General features: G+C 41.0%; 1 protein-coding gene across 1 annotated transcript in view; it reads left to right on the top strand.

Moving 5' to 3' along the window:
• The window catches only part of Tmod3 (tropomodulin 3), a 61,659-nt gene that overhangs the window by 14,413 nt on the left and 28,359 nt on the right, over positions 1–18,887 (top strand). The window contains exons 2-3 of the mRNA XM_028773601.1: positions 14,369–14,541; positions 18,333–18,489. Of these exons, the coding sequence (XP_028629434.1) occupies positions 14,416–14,541; positions 18,333–18,489 (283 nt within the window). The 5' untranslated portion in view covers positions 14,369–14,415. The remainder of the gene's footprint in view (positions 1–14,368; positions 14,542–18,332; positions 18,490–18,887) is intronic.

Here is an 18,887-nt window from a genome sequence, read left to right as displayed (position 1 = left end):
GTGCGCCACCAACGCCCGGCTTAAAAATATTTTTTAAATTAAAATTTTTTCCTCATGTTTTATAAATATACCATTTTTATCCTAATTAGGATCTAGTAAGACTCACCTCTGCTCAAGGGAGAAGAGTAGAATTTTACTAGAAAGGACTTTTAAATCTGGTCCAGAAGAATGGAAACTAGGAAAATCAAGTAGGGAAAACTTTTAAGAACTTTATTTTAGGGCTGGAGAGATGCCTCAAGGGTTAAAAATCTTGGCTGCTCTTCCAGAGGACCTGGGTTTGATTTCCAGCACCCACATGGCAGCTCACAACTGTCTGTAACTCTAGTCTCATAAGTAAGATGCCTTTTGGGGCCTCTAGTGACCAGGTACACATGTGGTGCACAGACATACTGGTTAATATTGTATTTCTCTTATGTGTAAGGAGGCCAGAAGAGAAAGTTAAGAGTCCCTGGAACTGCAGTACAGACGACTGTGAGCTACCATATAGGTTCTGGGAAGTCAACAGAACCGGCAACAAATACTCCTCACTGCTGTGCCGTCTCTCTAGCCCCAGTATAAAATATTTTAAATGAAAAAAAAAAAAGCTTTCAGGTGTGTGTCTGTGTGGTTTAATGTTCTGGCCAAGTTCATCCATTATTTTGTAGTTAGTATAAGGAATAGCATGCATACCTATAATACTAGAATTTATTATTTTGTAGTTAGTATAAGTAATAGTGTGCATACCTATAATACTAGAATTTATTATTTTGTAGTTAGTATAAGGAATAGCGTGCATACCTATAATACTAGAATTTATTATTTTGTAGTTAGTATAAGTAATAGTGTGCATACCTATAATACTAGAATTTATTATTTTGTCGTTAGTATAAGTAATAGCATGCATACCTATAATACTAGAATTTATTATTTTGTCGTTAGTATAAGTAATAGCGTGCATACCTATAATACTAGAATTTAGGAGGTGGAGGCGTGAGGATCAGGCTAGGTGTGTGGTATATGCCTGTGATCTGAGAACTTGGGAAACAGAGGCAGGAGGATCACTGCAAGCTCAGGATTAGGGTCGTCTACACAGTTGTAGGCCAACCAGAGCTACAGAGTGAGGTCTTTGTCTCTGCTCCCCCAAAAGACATTGTGTGTTCGTTTTGTTTGTTTTACATCCACTGTTTGGGAAACTTGTTGGTTTTTATTTTGGCTAAGACAGTGTCTTGTACAGCCCAAGCTGATCTTAAAGTGCTAAGATTACTGGTACGCACCACCACACCCAGATTTATTTATGAAATCTTCATATAAAAATATCCCAAGGATCCATGTCTTGTAGGCTTATTTTGGTGGTTTACATTAGTTTTAGCAGTCTCTAAAAGCGCTTTTCTCCCATACTTTACTAAAGACCTTATCTGATTAATTTATCTAAAATTTGGGGACAGCTTTCATTGAGAATACCCAGACGCCTTATTAACTGTTAACCAGCTAGTGTGCAAGTATTACTGATGGTGGTTATGTTGAGAATGGTTGTTCTCAGTACAGTTTTCTCACTTAGGGACGCTTGGTTTTCATCTTAGCAGTGATGCACTCCTTACTCTGCCCTGTGGCATAATTGTTGCTAGAAGATGGGATATTGCTTACCTGTGGTTATGAGAGGAAATGAGCAAGGCAGGCCCTGCCTCCTGCCCAGGTCAGAATCAAGTTTACTTTTGCTACTTGCTTACACGTTGCTGGTCACTACTGTTGTGGAACTGTTGACTATCACAGCCTGTGTCTTTTCTGTGCCTTATCTTGGATCCTTGTGAGCTTTTAAAGTCTAATTTGAGGAACATTTCTAAAGTACAGAGAGAAAAGAAGAATGTGCTCTGTATAATTTTCTCTAAGACCTTTCCTCTTGTTCCCATAGGTCTTTTCCTGTCCATGTCCTGACTGTCTAGCCCCCTCCCATAACACATGAAATGTGGTAGACCTTTAATAAATCTATGCATTGATTTGATGATGGATTGAAAAATGAGAGTGTTTAAAAACTCACGCTCAATCTCAAAATAAAGCAATAAAGAAAGAAACATGTAAGTCCAAGAAAGTCCTAAGAGACAGAGCTGAGAACGGCACTACTTTTGTTCACTACATGACATTCAGCTCACTCTTTTAGATAGTCTTAGGATTTTTGTAAGTAGTTCGATTCTTATTAACTTGGTAAAGTAAGAACATTATTGTAGAAGGAAGAGTGAGGCATAGCTGTACTTCTCCTTTGGGAGAGAAAGGGAAAACATAAAATAAGACTCAGATTAATCCCTCCCATATGCACTTGGAGCAGTTAGCCATTAATTTATGGCACTATTTGGTTTATTCCTAGGATGACTGGTAGAAGACTTTTTACGTTGACCAGAGGTAACAAGAATACAAACACTCAGACTAAGACACTGAGCATGCTGAGGGGGCTCCTGTTTTGGCATTCATCTGGCTACTTTCTGCTGTAAGGTTACCCTTCCCTCTGTTACCTCCGGCTAATTAAGGCTCTTAGTCATGGCCCTAACAGGTTTGCTGGGCTGCCGAGTAACTTCCCATTTTGTTCATTTCCCTTATGCTTCTGGAATTGAAAGACCTCAGTTTTAACAACTCAGCTTGGGACGTGGCAGTGAGAGACCAGGCTGGACTATGCTTTAATTGCTTTATTTAATTTTTGTTTTGTTTGTTTGTTTAAGTTTATGTGTGTGTTGGGGGAGGCCCATGCATGCATGTGAGGTCAGAAGACAACTTTTAGTACTTGATTTTCTTCTTTTATCATGAGAGAATGAATCCATCTTAGGTAGGCAGATTTGGAAGCATGTGTCACCCACTTCGATGACTCCCTTTTTTATTTTTTAAATAAAATATTTTAAAATGATGCAGAGAGTTCCAGGCCAGCCAGGGGATTCATAGTAATACCCTGTCTCAAACAAACAAACAGAAGTCCCCCCAAAACTGGGTGTGTACACGTTTTTATCTCAGACCTTGGGAGGCAGAGGCAGGCAGATCTCTGTGAGTTCAAGGCTAGCTTGTCTACATAGCAAGTTCTACGCCAGCTAGTAATAAAAATGGAAACTCAAATAATGGAGAGGTACCCTAAAATTACTGTCATGTAAAGTTAAAAGTTTAATGTTTGAGTAATTTTGACAATCGTGGATTAAGTGACTTTGGGGCTATTAGTTATAACTTTAGAATTAATTTGCTTCATTTTAGTCCTTAGTGTGTGCATTGCTTTTTTCTCGGTGTTAAGGATAGGGAAGTCCTTGCCTGACTAAAGGTAGAGTTCAGTGACAGAATAGTGAATCAGTAATGTCCAATGCCTGGTTATACAGAGGGAGGAAGTACAGCAAAAGAAAACGTAGTAGTAGGGGCCTGTAAGGGTTGCTGTTCTGTAAGAAGCAGTCATGAACAGTTCTCAACAGAACAGGCCACTTAGCTGTTTGAGTATAGAGGACTCCAGGTACAGGAAGATTTAGGCTCAAAGGCACTAAGGCAGAAATGTGCCTGCTTTGCTGGAGGAAGAGCAGTGAAATCAGACTGATGGAGCTTTTTGAGTTAAGAAGTAAATGGTTAGAGATGAGTGAGGGCTTGGGGTATCTTGAGTCCTTGTGGACCTCTGTAAGACCATTTGACTATTTTTATGAACATTTGATGCTGTTAGAGTATAAGTAGTGCAAACAAATTAATGCTGTTAGTTACAGTCACACAAACACATGTGCATAGATCTTCATAGCTACCTTATTTGTTATAAGTCAAGACAGAATTGAGTGCTGGAGGTATGGTTTAGTGGTAGGGACTTGTATAGCATGCATAAAGTTCTGTGTTTGATTTCCAGATGACTATCATATCTGAATATTAGTGTCACATACATAACATTTACTATGAACTATAGCAGAGAACAGACTACTAATGGAGTAACTTGGATGAATTCTTAGGGATTTATATTTGGTGACAAAAGCTATTTATGATTCAACTTCTTTTTTGTTGTTTTAAAACAATCACTTTATGTAAACCTGACTGCTCTGGACCTATGTAGAGCAGGCTGACCCTAAGCTTGTAGAAATCCTCCTCTGTCTGTTTCTGGAATGCTGGGTCACAGGCAAGAGCTACTACAACCATCTGAGTATTTCTTTGAAATGTCACAGTTTTAGAAACAGGTCAGAACAGTTGCTGGATGTGAGAGAGGTCGGTGGGTGTGGCTGCAGAAGGGTAACATGAGGAGTCTTGTGGGATGAAATTTCATCTTGATAGTGGTGGTAGCTGCATGAATTTGTGGTAGTGTAAAAAAATAGACTATAACACAAACACATGCATAGGGCTGCATGTAAAACTGGGGAGATGGGGTAAGGCTAATGGAATGGGTCAAGATCAGTGTCTTCCTTGTGATCTGTGGTTTCGCAAAATAGACACAGTGTGGAAGACATTCTTCTTCTATATTATTTCTTTCACTGTGTGTGATTGTACTATTATATCAGTAAAGACTTAGATATCACATTATGCACCACAAATATTCACAATTATAATTGGTTTACAATTTTAAATTCTTGAGTTGGACTGAGAAGATGAGTCAGTCAGTAAAGTACCGCGTTAGACTCCTCAGAGCTCGTGTAAAACCAGGTGTGCTGTCAATGTCTGGAATCTCAGCACTGCCTGAGCCAGCTAGCCTCATCCATGGCATCAAAAAAGTGACCATGACTCAAAGACTAACACCTGAGGTTGTCCTCTGAGTCCACACATGTGCACATGTACACATGGGGGGGGGGGCGCGGGAGAGAAAGATTAAGAAGAAAAGGGAGATAATTGATATTTTATAGAGTGTAGAGTATGACATTATTATAGGACTTGGCTCTGCAGGATCCACATAGTTTGGATGTGGAATATGAGAGAAGTCAAAGTTAACTTCAAGATTTTTGGCCAAAGCAGTGAAGAAAATGAAGTTGCCATTATTGTTATGAGCAAGATGGCAAGGGGCGGGGAGAAAGTTAGACATCTGGGTTCTTACATCTTTACTTATTTTGTTTTGTTTCAAGACAGGGCTTCTCTGTGTAGCCCTGGTTGTCCTGGAGCTCATTCTGTAGACCAGGCTGGCCTCAAACTCACAGAACTCCACCTGCCTCTGCCTCCTGAGTGCTGGGATTAAAGTTATGTGCTGACACCACCTGACAGGTTCTTATATATTTATACTGAGGATTACTACTAGCCACTTAAGTAAAGATTTTAGATGGGGAGTTAGTTTTCAGGTATGGAGTTCAGAAGAAAAGTCCAGATTGGAGGTAAAACTTAAGAGTGGTCAATGTATGAAATTCATCAACGGTAGGTGAGCATAGGAAAGAAGGAAGGCCACTGTCTACAGTTTGCCCAGTCCTGTTGTAGGTAGAGATGTGAATCTGCACAGAGGTTTAACCAGAGAACAGCAGGATCATGAGTGTGCAAAGAGAACAGATAGAAGAGCCTGGAAACTCAAGCCTACCCTATAGAAGTGATGATGGAACGAGGATTTACAGCTCGGATAGTGAGAGACTGTATCTCTGAATCATGTAACTCCATAGTTACTTTTATAGCATAACCTGTGTTAAGACCTTCCTCTATAAAAACAGAAACTTGGAGAAGATCTGTAGATACGAGTTAGGTACAATAATGTTTGTTTGTGGAGGGGATACATGTGCCTTGGTAAAGATCAAAGAACAACTGTCTGGAGTCATTGTTTCCTTCCATCAGTGGGTACTAGGGGTCAGACTCGGGTCCTCAGGCGTAGTGCCAATTGTCCTGACTCACTGAGCCATCTCTCTTATCAGCCCCAACTTATATAACTTAGAAACTGTGTTCAAAGGGAGAAAATGTATCCTAGTGTTCATTGATGGTGTTTACTAATGCTGAATTGCTGTTGATTGGACAGCATTAGAGGCTGAGGCAGGAGAATCTTTTGAGGTCAAGGCCAACTTAGGATATATAATACCCTATTTTTAAACACAGAGAAAACACCACCACTAGCAACAACAACAGAACTGTTTATTGATGGGATCTAGTTAGAAGGGCTACAATTAACTATATATAAGGTTATGATGAACGGTTTCTCCATGGAAGCAAGAGTAGACTGATAAGTTATTCTCCGCCAGTGAAATGAGCCAATTCAAGCCAGATTAGAGTATATAAAGGCAGGTTTATTGAGAAGTAGCTCTAGGGTGAGTTGTCATGGGGTGGGACATAGGAGGGAACATGGGGAGGGGGAAGAAAGAGAAAGCACAAACACAGAGAGAAGAGAGCAAAAGAGACCAAAATGTCTGCATTACATAGGGAAGAGCTTCTGGGGGAGGGGAGGCCCAGTCCCTGGGCTGGAAAGTTCAGGGCGGGGGTTGAAGTACACCTGCCATGTCCTGTACTGGGTAGGAACTGAGGGATGCTGGGAGAACCTGGAGGCCATGTTAAAGGAGACTTTTTAACATACTAATGGTCCACTTTAGTGTGTTAAATATGCACCTTTGCCTCTTGTCCTTGGTCTGAATCCCAACATCCTAGCTTTGTTGTTGTTGTTGTTGTTATTCTTGTTGTTGTTTGGATAATAAATGAATAAGGGCCAATGTAATCACCTATGACTACTTCCTGCTGATATTGGGGTACTGTTACTAGGGGTGGGGGGGGGGAACAAAAATCTGTTATGTTGGCCAACTCTGGGAAGAGCAGGCTGTTTTACTTGTGTTCCAGGTTGTGGGACAATCTGGGCTAGCCACTTTTTGGAGCTGTCCTAGATGCAGGTTATAGGAAACACCTGAAGATGCTTGGACAGATGGGTGTGTGTGTGTGTGTGTGTGTGTGTGTGTGTAGAAACTTTTAGGTCTTAGTAGTTGGAGAAGGGGAGCAGGGTCCCAGTACCAGGGAAAGAGGAATAATAGATCCCTCAGGAATAGACAGGTGGGGAAGGAAACAGGCTGTTGATTGAGAGTACGTATCTGGAGTGAATTTGACCTGTGAGAAGTGGATTCGAGTGGATGCCCTGAAGCTTCTAAGTATTTTTACCCCCTTTGGTTTTTTTGAGACAGGGTTTCTCTGTGTAGCCCTGACTGCCCTGGAACTCACTCTGTAGACCAGGCTGGCCTCGAACTCAGAAATCCACCTATCTCTGCCTCCCAAGTGCTGGGATTAAAGGCGTGCGCCACCACTGCCCGGCCTTTTTTTTTTTTTTCCCCCTAAATATCCTTTTAAGATTACATGTTAGTATTACCATTGTTTCATGTTAAAGCTCTGAACTTTGAATCTCACCAGAACAGTAGCACAGCGAGGGGAAGAGATTTAAAGCATTTTCCTTCCTCTCATCTCTCTTAACTCATTTTTGTTACCATTCAAGGTTTTCACGACCTCCAACCTTTATAGCTTACACTTACCAACCTCAAAACACCTGCCTAGATCCCCACACTTTCTTGTATTCTTATATGTAGCCGATGGGGGCACAGATGCAAGGAAGTTAGATGGTGGCTGTGGAAGGGCGGGGCCTCAGGAAATGTCTACGGACCTTATAATGTCCAATAAGGCCTTGAAGAATGAATAGGGCTTCAGTTGAGGAGGCAGACATTGTTAAAGACTGAAGTTTCATCTGGAGTCATGGCATGGTAAGCAGGGCTGTGGGGATCGAGAGTCTGTGCCCCTTTTGGAGCCAGGGTATTGTGATAGGGAACAGCTGGAGATGATGCTGGCAAGCTGGCTAAGCCAGTTTGTAAACTGTATTTTGTGCTGAGGAATTTGCACTTTTCTCAAAGAATTGGCAGCTTTTATTCTGTGAAGGGCCAAGAGTAAATGGTTTAGGCTGTGCAGCTCACTGTCATTAGTCATCTCTCCCACTGTGCCCCATGAACCAAGGACAGACAATACGCCCATGAATAATGTAACTGTTCCAGTTTACATTCATAACAAAACAGCCAGATTCAAGTCCCTGCTGTGAAATACAAAAACATATTCTTATCTAGTTGTGGTAACCCATCCTCCCATGTACACCTTTCTAGCCTATAGAAACATCTACTCAATGTCTATGAAATTAACTTTTTAACTTCTACTTATGTGTGAGAACCTACAATATTTGACTTTCTGTGTGTGGCTTATTGCACTAAATATGTCCTTTAGTCTGTGTTGCTACACATGTCCACCATATTGGTTTTACCTCCTTGTCATTCAGAATTTGTTCTCTGCTAATAAAGTGTCCTCAGAGGACTGGCAAGAGATAGATAGCATTGTCATCCTCAGAATGGAAGCAAAAGAAAGTTCTTCCCAGAGTGGCTTCTGAACTGCTGTCCTGGGACACTGTCAGTATACAGCTGCTCCTCAGTGAAGGGAAGCTGAGGGGAAATGTACAGTCAGGATGGGGACTCTTAAGAGTAGGAACACAGGATAAAAGAAAGTGCAGATGTGAGATTTGAGTGAGCTTAGGCACCATCAATACTAGTTGTTAACACTTTGTTGAAGTAGAATTGAAGTTTCTAGAAAAGTTGACTGTATTAACTGGAAGTTCTTTCATCTTGGCAAAAATTCCAGAATCTGAATCACAAGGAAATGACTCCTATTGTTTTGAAAAGGAATAACAAGCTGAAGTGAAAGCCATAGAAACATGTTCCCGTATGACACACAGAAAGTAGTAAGAGTTAATAGAACGCAACTGCTGTGATCTACAGTAACGTTCCAGTATGGCACACTGGTGCACTTGCGGCACAAATACTGAGAGTGATCATCTGCTATCTGATTGGATTTAAGGCCACTCCATGAAGAGGATGGAACCCATGCCTGACACAGCTTGGGTGGCTAAGAACCTGAGACTAAATAGGCCATGGACCTAGGGGAAAAACCAAATACTATTGTTTTGCTAAAGGAGCCCAGCAATAAAATAACTCCTGATGACATTGTGCCATACTTCTGTATCTTAGTTAGGGACATTATTGCTGTGATGAAACTCCATGACCAGAAGCAACCGGAGAGGGTAGGATTTGTGTGGCTTACACTTCCATACCACTGTTCATCATTGAATGAAGTCAGAACAGGAACTCAAGCAGGGCAGAAACCTAGAGGCAGGAGCTGATGGAGAGGCTGCTGAGAATGTTGCTTACTGGCTTGCTCAACTTGCTCTCTTATAGAACCTAGGACTACCAGTCCAGAGATGGCACCACCCACAGTGAGCTGGGTCCTCTCTCATCAATCACTAATTAAGAAAATGACTTATAACTGGATCTAATGAAGGTATTTCCTCAATTGAGATTCCCTCCTTTCAGATGACTCAAGCCTTGGTCAAGCTGACATAAAACTAGCCAGCATTATCATGGATCAGTGCCTTGCTCAGCCATCATCAGAGATGCTTCCTCCTGCAGTACATAGGGACTAGTACAGAGATGCACAACTGGAGAGACTCTGGAACACTCAGTCCTAAATGTTTTCACTAACTCCCTGCCCCCGGGGCTCAGGGAGCTATGCAGAAGAGGAGGTGGAAAGGTTGTAAGAGCCAGAAGGAGTGGGTGACAGCAAGGAAACAGTGTCTTCCAGACACAACAAAACTGACTCACATATGAACTCAGAGACTGTGGCGCATGCATGGGGCCTGCACAGGTTCCAGACAGACGTACAGGAGACAGAGGGGGCAGTAAGTATGAGCTCCTGCCCCTGCTTCTTAACCAAAAGAAGCCATCTCCAGTTGATAACCACTTGCAAAGGAAAAACAAGTTTTCTTCAGTGGTGTCTCACTGGGTACACAAACCACAGTTGAGGGCAGGCCCCAAGCCAAGCAAGTAGATAGCCAGCACAAATTAACTCAATGATGTTTTTGTAGTTTTTGGTTTGGTTTGGTTTGGTTTGGTTTGGTTTGGTTTGAAATTTTTGTCTCTTGTTGGTTTTTTTTGGTTTGTTTTGTTTTTTCTTTATCTTACTGGTCTTTTGTTTATATGATATACTCCCTAATTTTATGTTTTTATGGGTTTTATTTGTATGTGTGTTTCTTGTGTTTTTCTATTATTATTATCATTATTCTAGTTGGTTTGTTTTTTTATTGCTCATTCATTTTCTAAAGAGAGAAAGAAAATGTTGAGTTGGATGGGTGTAGAGGATCTGGGAGAAGATGGAGGAGGGAAAATTGATCAGAATATAAAAAATGAAAGAGTTGTTAAATTTAATTTGATAACAAAGATTAATATCTAGAATAGATTAAAGATTTCTTTAAAGAAGACCACTGGAGTAGGGCAATGGCTGAGAAGGTAAAGTGCCTACCCTATCAGTGTGAAAATCTGAGTTCAGAGTCCTAGAACACAAATAAAACGCTCGGCATGCCCGGTGAGTATCTGTAAATAGCCTCCTATGCCCACTGCTTGGGAGTGGAGAGACAGGTGGATCCCTGAAGCTCATTGGCCGTCCAGTGTAGCCAAATCATTGAACTTCAGTAGAGTTCAGTGGTTGTTTTGTTTGGGGACTGTCTCAAAAAAAAAAAATCAAAACATGGAGAGATCAAGGAAACATACAGTACATCAACCTTTCCCCTTGACATGCGTGTGCATGCATACCTGCACACATTGTGGTATACATCCACAGTAACAAGCACATATCACACACAAGACAATGTGTTTGTAAAAATGAGTAATAGATTACCCAAAGAAAAAGGAACACCATTGGTCAATCAACATGTTAAACAGTGCATAACCTTGTCATAACCTATCACAGTACACATTAAAGCCATGGTGAAATACCATTTCACATATGCCAGAATGCCAAAAAATTAAAACTCTGATATAATGAAAACAAACAGAAGTGCATGAATTGTAAATGTAAGTTGGCCCAGTCACTTCAGACATAGAGTTGCCTTCCCCCAGCAATTCCATTCCTAGGTTTGAAACAAAGAGGAATTGTACTTCTATACCAGGAAATAGGTAGATTACTTATCATAGCAAAGAAGCAGAAGGGAAAGATTGCTAGGAGCTCAAATGTTCCTAGGATGGAATAGTATGGACATGAAATTGGAATAAGTATGACTGAGCATCGACTCAAAGCAACGGTAAAGGAAACACAAAAGTCGTCCCAGGAGGACTTATCTATATAAGGTGTAATAAAGATGTAGAACACAAACTGCTGAACATTGTCCATGCAAACTCTAGGGAGCAAGAGAGTCCTTGAAAACTCAGTACACTAGCTCCTTTGAGGTAGAGAGGCCGCTGAGGTGACTGAAGTGCTGGTAGTGCCTCAGTGTTCAGTGTGTTTGTGGGTATTCATTTTATTCTTAAAGTACTACCATAAACCTTAGACAGATTTTACTTTAGTACAAGAAAAGGCAGTGTACTGGAGTAAACTGTCTGTATGTGTTGTATTCCAAATCTGTAAAACCAGGGTGGCTTGTCACATTACATTTGCCAATAATATCTCGTTTGTCATTGTGCACGAGAATATTTTAATAGGGTCATTTTGAATTTGTGGATCATATTGGAATACTTTAGAGAATTAAGAGATGATAAATAATGACAACCTTTGTATATATACATTTTTAGAGAATTACTGGTTAAGAATTACTTGTCTTTACTATATGTCATATTTTTAATATCGACTTGTGTGTGTGTGTGTGTGTGTGTGTGTGTGTGTGTGTGTGTGTGTAAAATACTGGGAATTGAACCTAGGGTCTCACACACAGCAAGTACACTGTCACTGAGGCACATCATAGCCCTCTTTTTATAGATATATTTTTAAACTTTTGAGAGAGTCTCACTAAATTTTCTGGCTTGCTTTAAACGTATCCTATAATCCACCAGGTTGGCCTTGAACTTGTATGCACCTTGTAAGTTTCAGTGGCTGGTTATAGGCCTGTACCAAGAGACCCAGCTAGAAAAGTTATCCTTGATACATATTTATAAACCCTTATCAGTCTGATACCCATACCTGTCTCAAAGAATCACACTACTGGTATTTTTTATGAAGGGAATATTTTATGAAGGGAATCTTGTTGTTAAATAATTTTTCCCTCAAGATTATCCATCACCTCCTTCAGTATGTTTTATGGTTAATAGATTTGAAAGTTCTGAGAACTTATCAGAAATGAAGATTATAGGTTCTTACCAGGCCCATGCTTATACTTGACTTGTCAATCAGGAAAGTAGTGTAAGGCTATGAACTCTGGATCTTGACAAGTGTAGCTGCATTCTAATACACTCAACCTAGAGAACTTTTGGAAGGCATCTGTGTCACTCAATGGTAGGGCGCTTGTGTAGCATTCACAGGCCCTGGGCAGACTGTAAATAAATAAATAAATAATAAATAAATCCAAACAAACTGTGGTCTTAAAGTTGGGAGTACAAAGTGGGAGTTGCTTAACAATGATTTTGCTAAAAACAAAACAATAATAACAACAGAAAGCAATCTAGGCACAATGGCACACACCTATAATCTTAGCATTAGGGAAGCTAAAGCAGGAGGATCTCCAGCTTGTGCTACATGAAGGGGGAAATAAGAGTTCAGAATAACTGCTAGCCCAGAGGATTGCCATTAAACAAGTGTACCCCAGGCATGTCTTCAGCAGCTACACAAAATGGCTGCCGTGTAACATCTACAGAAAGGAATATTGCCCATTTGCTTATCATCAGGCCTAAGGTGCTTGCTAGTAAAAGCAGTGGCTGTCAGGCTCTTGGGGTAAACTCACATTCTATACATGAGACAGAAAGGTCTGTAATGAACTTGCAGAGGAAGATATACCAGCTAAAATATTAAGATGGGAACTCTTGGAAGAAAAGGTAGCAAAGGCTACAGATCAGCCCTGACAAACTGTTCATTTCACAGCCAACTAACGCTTAGGCCAGCCACAAGTCCTAGCACCATCTCTGAGTTCTCCCCATCTCGTAGCCCATGCGAACGTTTCTGTGTGGAAGCACTTGACTGCCTGCTCCCGTTTTTGTTGTAGTGTGTTTAGTGTCCTTTCCTGCAGAGAAGCCCTGCTGTATGTGAGAGATAGCTGCTGCGCTTAGCTCTGTTAGCTAGAGCCACTCGGACAAAACGAAGAGCCTCCCTGTAGTCAGGCCTTCTTGTCCATCCTACCAACTCCTGGGTGGCACATCCCACTGTGTTTTAATACGTTTTCAGAATGCCTTGTTGTTCTTTAAAACTTCTTCAGCTTTAAAACTTCAGCTGGGTGTGGTAGCATACACCTGTGTTTCTACATACACTCACAAGGTCAAGGCAGAAGGTTCAGCTTGAATGCAAGGCTAGCCCAGCTTGGTCTATGGAGTGAGTCCCTGGTTAGCCTGGGCTAGATTGACAGACCTTGTCAAAAAAAAAAAAAAACCCTTAATAATAGGAAACTAATATATTCCCTTGAAAATGTTTTTAGACGATTCCCTTGTTTTTAGTTTATGTGTGCCTGTGAGTGTCTGCATGTATGTCTGTGTATCACATGTGTGCTAGTACCCTTGGAAGCCAGAAGAGAGTGTCAGATCTTCTGGAATGAGTTTTTTTTACACTCATTTTATGTATATGAGTACAGTGTAGCTGCCTTTAGACACACCAGAAGAGAGAAGTGTATGCATTATAGATGGGCCACCATGTGGGTGCTGGGATTGAACTCAGGACCTCTGGAAGAGCAGTGCTCTTAACCTCTGAGCCATCTCTCCAGCCCCTTGAGTTACAGTGTGAACCACTCCATGTGGATGCTAAGAATGGACCAAAAACCGTCTGCAGGAAGTATTCTTAACTGCTGAGCCACTTCTCCAACTTCTAAAATAATCTTTTTGAAAAATATTTAAAAAAAAAAATTTCCCAGAGGTAAGGGACTACTGTTTCTTCCTGTGAGACATACTGCTATTTTCCTATGTTGATATTATATCCTGCTGTTCTCCTAAATAGTTTGTAGTAAAACAGATGCTCTCCATTAGGATAAATTGATATCACAGAAATTTATTTTGGCCAAAAAAAAAAGTTATTTCATTTTCCCTCTAAAATTCAGTCATCAAGAATTGTACATTCAGGCTGGAGAGGTGTCTCAGTGGTTTAGAGCACTGACTGTTCTTCCAAAGGTCCTGAGTTCAATTCCCAGCAACCACATGGTGGGTCACAACCATCTGCAGTAGAATCTGATACCTTCTTCTGGTATGTCTGAAGATAGCTACAGTGTACTCATATACATAAAATAAATACATAAATCTTAAAAAAAAAAAAAAGAATTGTACATTCTACCAAATCATTGTTTCAGTGGTTTTCATCTTCACTTCCTTTCTACCACTTGATTATTCTCCTGCAGAGACAGTAGTGAAGGTGTGAAGGGTCTGTAGGTGAGAGCAACAGATGGTACGATCAAGAACATGGACACAGGGACAGCACTTCCCCAGTAATAGATGCAAATACCTAAGAATTATTTGTAAAATGGTTTTCTTTCTTCTCTCCACAGCTATAAGAAGCGGTAGAAAGAGCACGTGACTGCCTCCACTGTGCGCCATGGCACTGCCGTTTCGGAAAGACTTGGGGGAGTACAAGGACCTAGATGAGGACGAGCTCCTTGGCAAGCTGTCAGAGTCAGAGCTGAAACAGCTCGAGACTGTCCTGGATGATCTTGACCCCGAGGTTGGTGCTAACCAAAGAAGAGAAATCAGTAGCCTTCCACGTAGCTGCCTTTTAACCAGCTTGCTTTCTCGTGGCTTTTTCCCATACCCTTCACCCACGTTCCGTCCAAATGAACTGGCATTATGCTTCTTCTCCAGGTCCCTGCATCTACCTCCACATCGTATGACACAGGCATTTAAACTGTCATTAAACATCTACACAGACTTTTTTTCTCCACTACAAGCTTCCCTTTGTGTAATTGAAATTAGTAATAGCTAATTAACCCTTTAATATATGCTAATCTGTTTCTCTTCAGAGTACCAGGCTGGCACCAGGATACTGTGCCTCTAAGAATGTTCTTAGTGGCCTAAACCTAATTATAATGATACTTGAGAAAGGTTGACCAAATGGTCTGTTATTAGCATTGGTAGAGCAGATCTAACATGGATGTTTCTTAACACTGCTCTTATGTCCCTGATTACACCCATCCTAAGTTACAAATATTATACATTGAATGCATTTAATATATCTAGCCTTTTAATATCATAGCTTTACCTAGCCTACCTTAAATGTGCTCAGAACATTTAAATAAGTCTACATTTGTACAAAATCATCTAATGTAAAGCCTAGTTTGAGCCGGGCGGTGGTGGCGCACGCCTTTAATCCCAGCACTTGGGAGGCAGAGGCAGGTGGATTTCTGAGTTCGAGAGTTCGAGGCCAGCCTGGTCTACAGAGTGAGTTCCAGGACAGCCAGGGCTACACAGAAACCCTGTCTCAAAAAACCAAAAAAAAAAAAAAAAGTATTTATTACCTCATAGAAGTTAACTTATGTTCTATACCTATAATGAAAACCAAAATGATTGCATGGTACACTTTTCCACTTAGAGTGAACCATTATTAAGTCAAGGACAGTGCAGATGTATACTTGTCTTAATCTGACAACTGGTTGTTACTTGTCTCATAGGCTTCACAAGGCTAATGAGGAACCACTTAATCTTTGAAATGTGACTCAGGGAAGAGCAGGTAGCAAGGAAGAACCTCAAGGTAGTGGTTATGTGCAAAGCTTGACTACCTTTCTTGAAAGCACATTGGTTTTCTGTGCCCTTTAAGAATTGAAGTGTTGTGAGCTTTTAGGGAAAAGAGTGGTATTCAGAATTAAATTCCAGGCCTCAAACATACTAAAAATGTGCTTTGTAAACTTGTCCTTGTTGCTGAGTAATATGTCTATACACAGGTCAGGTCCTTTGACCATAATTACTATTACAAGAAAAACTTCTCATACCGAAGGCTGAGGGATTATTCAAGATAACAGAGCTGTCAACAATATATTTGGCAGTAGTCAGTGAGACCAGTTTAAATCAAATGGATCTAGAAAGCCTGTAAGAGACTGTCTAGCCTGGGGTTTTTAACTTGAACCAGTGACTTTTGTGAGGGGCTCTCATGTCCTTTACAGAATGTTTGACAGCACCTTGTCTCAGTAGAACAGTCTTCAGGCTGTGAATATCCAGGGAGAGAAAATGTAGACAATGTCAACCTCTAGACATGGACCAGAAGGGAACGGCTCACCATTTCCTTCAGAGCCTCACCCCCAAGGAGAAGGCTTTACCACTGTCTCCATGGTCTAAGGCTGTGGGGTCCTTGACACGGCCCTGCCTATGTTAGTACACACGTTCACTCAGACTTCACTCCCTTAGGGCTTCCTCCTCTACCTCCACTCAGGCTTGTGCTCTACACTGAGGTTAAGGCTGTGCTGTGTGGACACCAGAGGACTTAGCTCTTCTGTATCTCAGGGGGCCATGGGGCATGCAGAACAGTGACAGTACTTTTTACTACCATACACTAATGTTCATGTGTACACCTGCACCCATACATAGTGAACAGTTTTGTACTATATTTAAATCAAGTAAATAGTCTTGAGGTTGGACTGTGCCTGTTTTTATTTTGATAAAGGCTCTGATCAAATAGAAGCCATTACAAAGGAATAACATGTCTCTTCTCCTCTTGCTCCCTTACCCTCCTTCCCCCTCTCTCCTCATTCCCCTCCCCCCCACACATGCTCCTCCTCTTTCTCCTCTTCCTCTTCTTTCTCCTCTTCCTCCTCTTTCTCCTCTTCCTCCTCTTCTTCCTCTTCTTCCTCCTTTTCTTTCTCCTCCTCCTTCTCTTCCTCCTCCTCTTACTCCTCCTCCTCCTCCTCTTCTTCTCCCCCCCCCTCCCCCCCCCCCCCCCCCCCTCCCTCCCTCCCCCCCCCCCCATCTCTGTTTCTACTACCTACCCCGTCAGCTCCCCTCCCCATGCTCTAAATAAACTTTCTTCTATACTATACTGGCATGGCTGGTACCTCAGGGGAAGGGATGCATCAGCATCGGCCCACAAAGGCACCCCTTCCCCCACACCATGCCATGCGTCCACCAAGCATACATATCCCTGGCTTCTTTTTCTTTCTATAAAACACAACAGGTATAATACCAGGCATGAGTTCCTCTCTTGTTACGCAGTCCCAGTCGCTGAAGATGCCATGCACTTGAGGCATAGGACTTGGAAAACCCGTGCTGGATCTGACCTGGAACCTTGAAGTTACCCAAACAAGATGTGCATAATGATACCAGTTGACATCCCAGTGTGGATGAAGGAAATCTTTCAAGGCCCCACCCCTAGATGAAATCTACAGTCAATAACTGATGAGAGAAAAAAAATCAATGTTCCCCAGAAATGAGCCCCCTAATTTAAAAAAAGGGGGGATAACATATAGTAGTTTGCAATTCTTTTTTGATAGAATTATTTTATATACATGTTTACATGTCGGTTATTAAGCATTAAGAAAATTGTTGTTGCTGTTGTTTGAACATTAAACTTACTATCCTCCTGCTTCAGCTTCCTGAATGCTAGAATATAAGCCAAGCTAGGAAAACTTTTTCCTTAATAATCCTTGGAGAAAAACAAAGATCAACTCTAATATAAATATCAACATAAATTTAAAAACTATACCTGGAAAAATAATAATCCATGGATACTTAAAAATTAAAGGGTGAAGCTAAGCCAAATGGTTCATTTCTATAATTCCAGTTCTTGGAAGGATACAGCGGAAGGATCATGGCGAGTTTATGGGCAGCGTGGTCCACATTATGAGTGCTAAGCCAGCCACGATGATATGTCAAGAGCCTATATCAAAAAGAAAAAGAAAAAAAAAGCTAGTAGCTGTTTCCTGCTAGTAGGATACTATCTGAAGAAAATATGTAGGTGCCTATTTTTAATAATAATATAAGTGAATTCTATCTACTTAAAAAATATATAGACTTGGCTACAACAATGTCACACCCCTTTAATCCCAGCACTTGGAAGGCAGAGGCAGGTGAATCTCTGAATTCAAGGCCAGTCTGGTCTTCCACTAGCTTCCAGGACAGCCAGGGGCTACACAGAGAAATCCTGTCTCGAAAATAAACAAAGACTTGTAGGCCGGTAAAATGGCTCAATAGTAGTAAAGGCAGTTATCAGTAAGTCTGACAACCTATGTGTAAGATCCCAGTAGAAGGAAAGAATCAACTCCTAAAAGTTGTCCTCTGGTCTCTTCATACATGTCATGGCACAGGTACCCCCCACACACCCAAAATCAGTACATCAAGGTTTAAATTAAAAAAAAAAAAACTTTTTGTAATATGTCTCACATGACTATCCTAAAATCCTACAAGGAGGTATTTAATGTCTGCGTTATGCTAGTTTCTTGATCTTCTTGCATGGGAAATCTATAGGAGCATATGGTGTTGTCATTCTTGGTGGTTTGGTGGTCATAATGGGTGACTCATTCTCTTTGGCAGAATGCCCTTCTGCCTGCAGGGTTCCGGCAGAAGAACCAGACATCAAAGTCTGCCACAGGACCCTTTGATAGGGAACGGCTCCTTTCTTACCTAGAGAAGGAAGCATTGGAACATAAAGATCGGGAAGACTATGTGCCCTACACTGGAGAGAAGAAAGGTAAGTGCAGGATTGTATGTTGTCTGTCATTCAGCAGCTTTGGGTTCTTTTGATGATCAATACCCATGGAGGAAATTGGTTTTAGATCTAGATAATCAGCACCCTTTAAAGAAACACTGCTGGCAACTTAAAAGTTTACTAAGTAGTTTAGACACATCACTTACATTTTTATCAACTTATCCAGAGTTCTTTTTATAACCATTCACTAGTGAAGTTTGATTACACAGAGGCTTTGTACAACATTACTTCACTACAAGTTGAAGCAAATTTAAAACACTAGTTTATTAGAGTGCAAGCGACTGCAAAGCAGTGCTCTTTCCTAACTCTTAAAGTTTTTAAAGTGAAATTCCATAAAATAATTCATGCTTTCTAGTTGTCCTCCTCAATGACATGGTTTT

This window comes from Grammomys surdaster, unplaced genomic scaffold (genome assembly GCF_004785775.1).
Source record: "Grammomys surdaster isolate TR1022 unplaced genomic scaffold, NIH_TR_1.0 231, whole genome shotgun sequence".
Classification (NCBI taxonomy): Eukaryota; Metazoa; Chordata; class Mammalia; order Rodentia; family Muridae; genus Grammomys; species Grammomys surdaster.
Note: the sequence above shows the minus strand (reverse complement) of the source record. Positions and strands in the feature narration are given on the sequence as shown.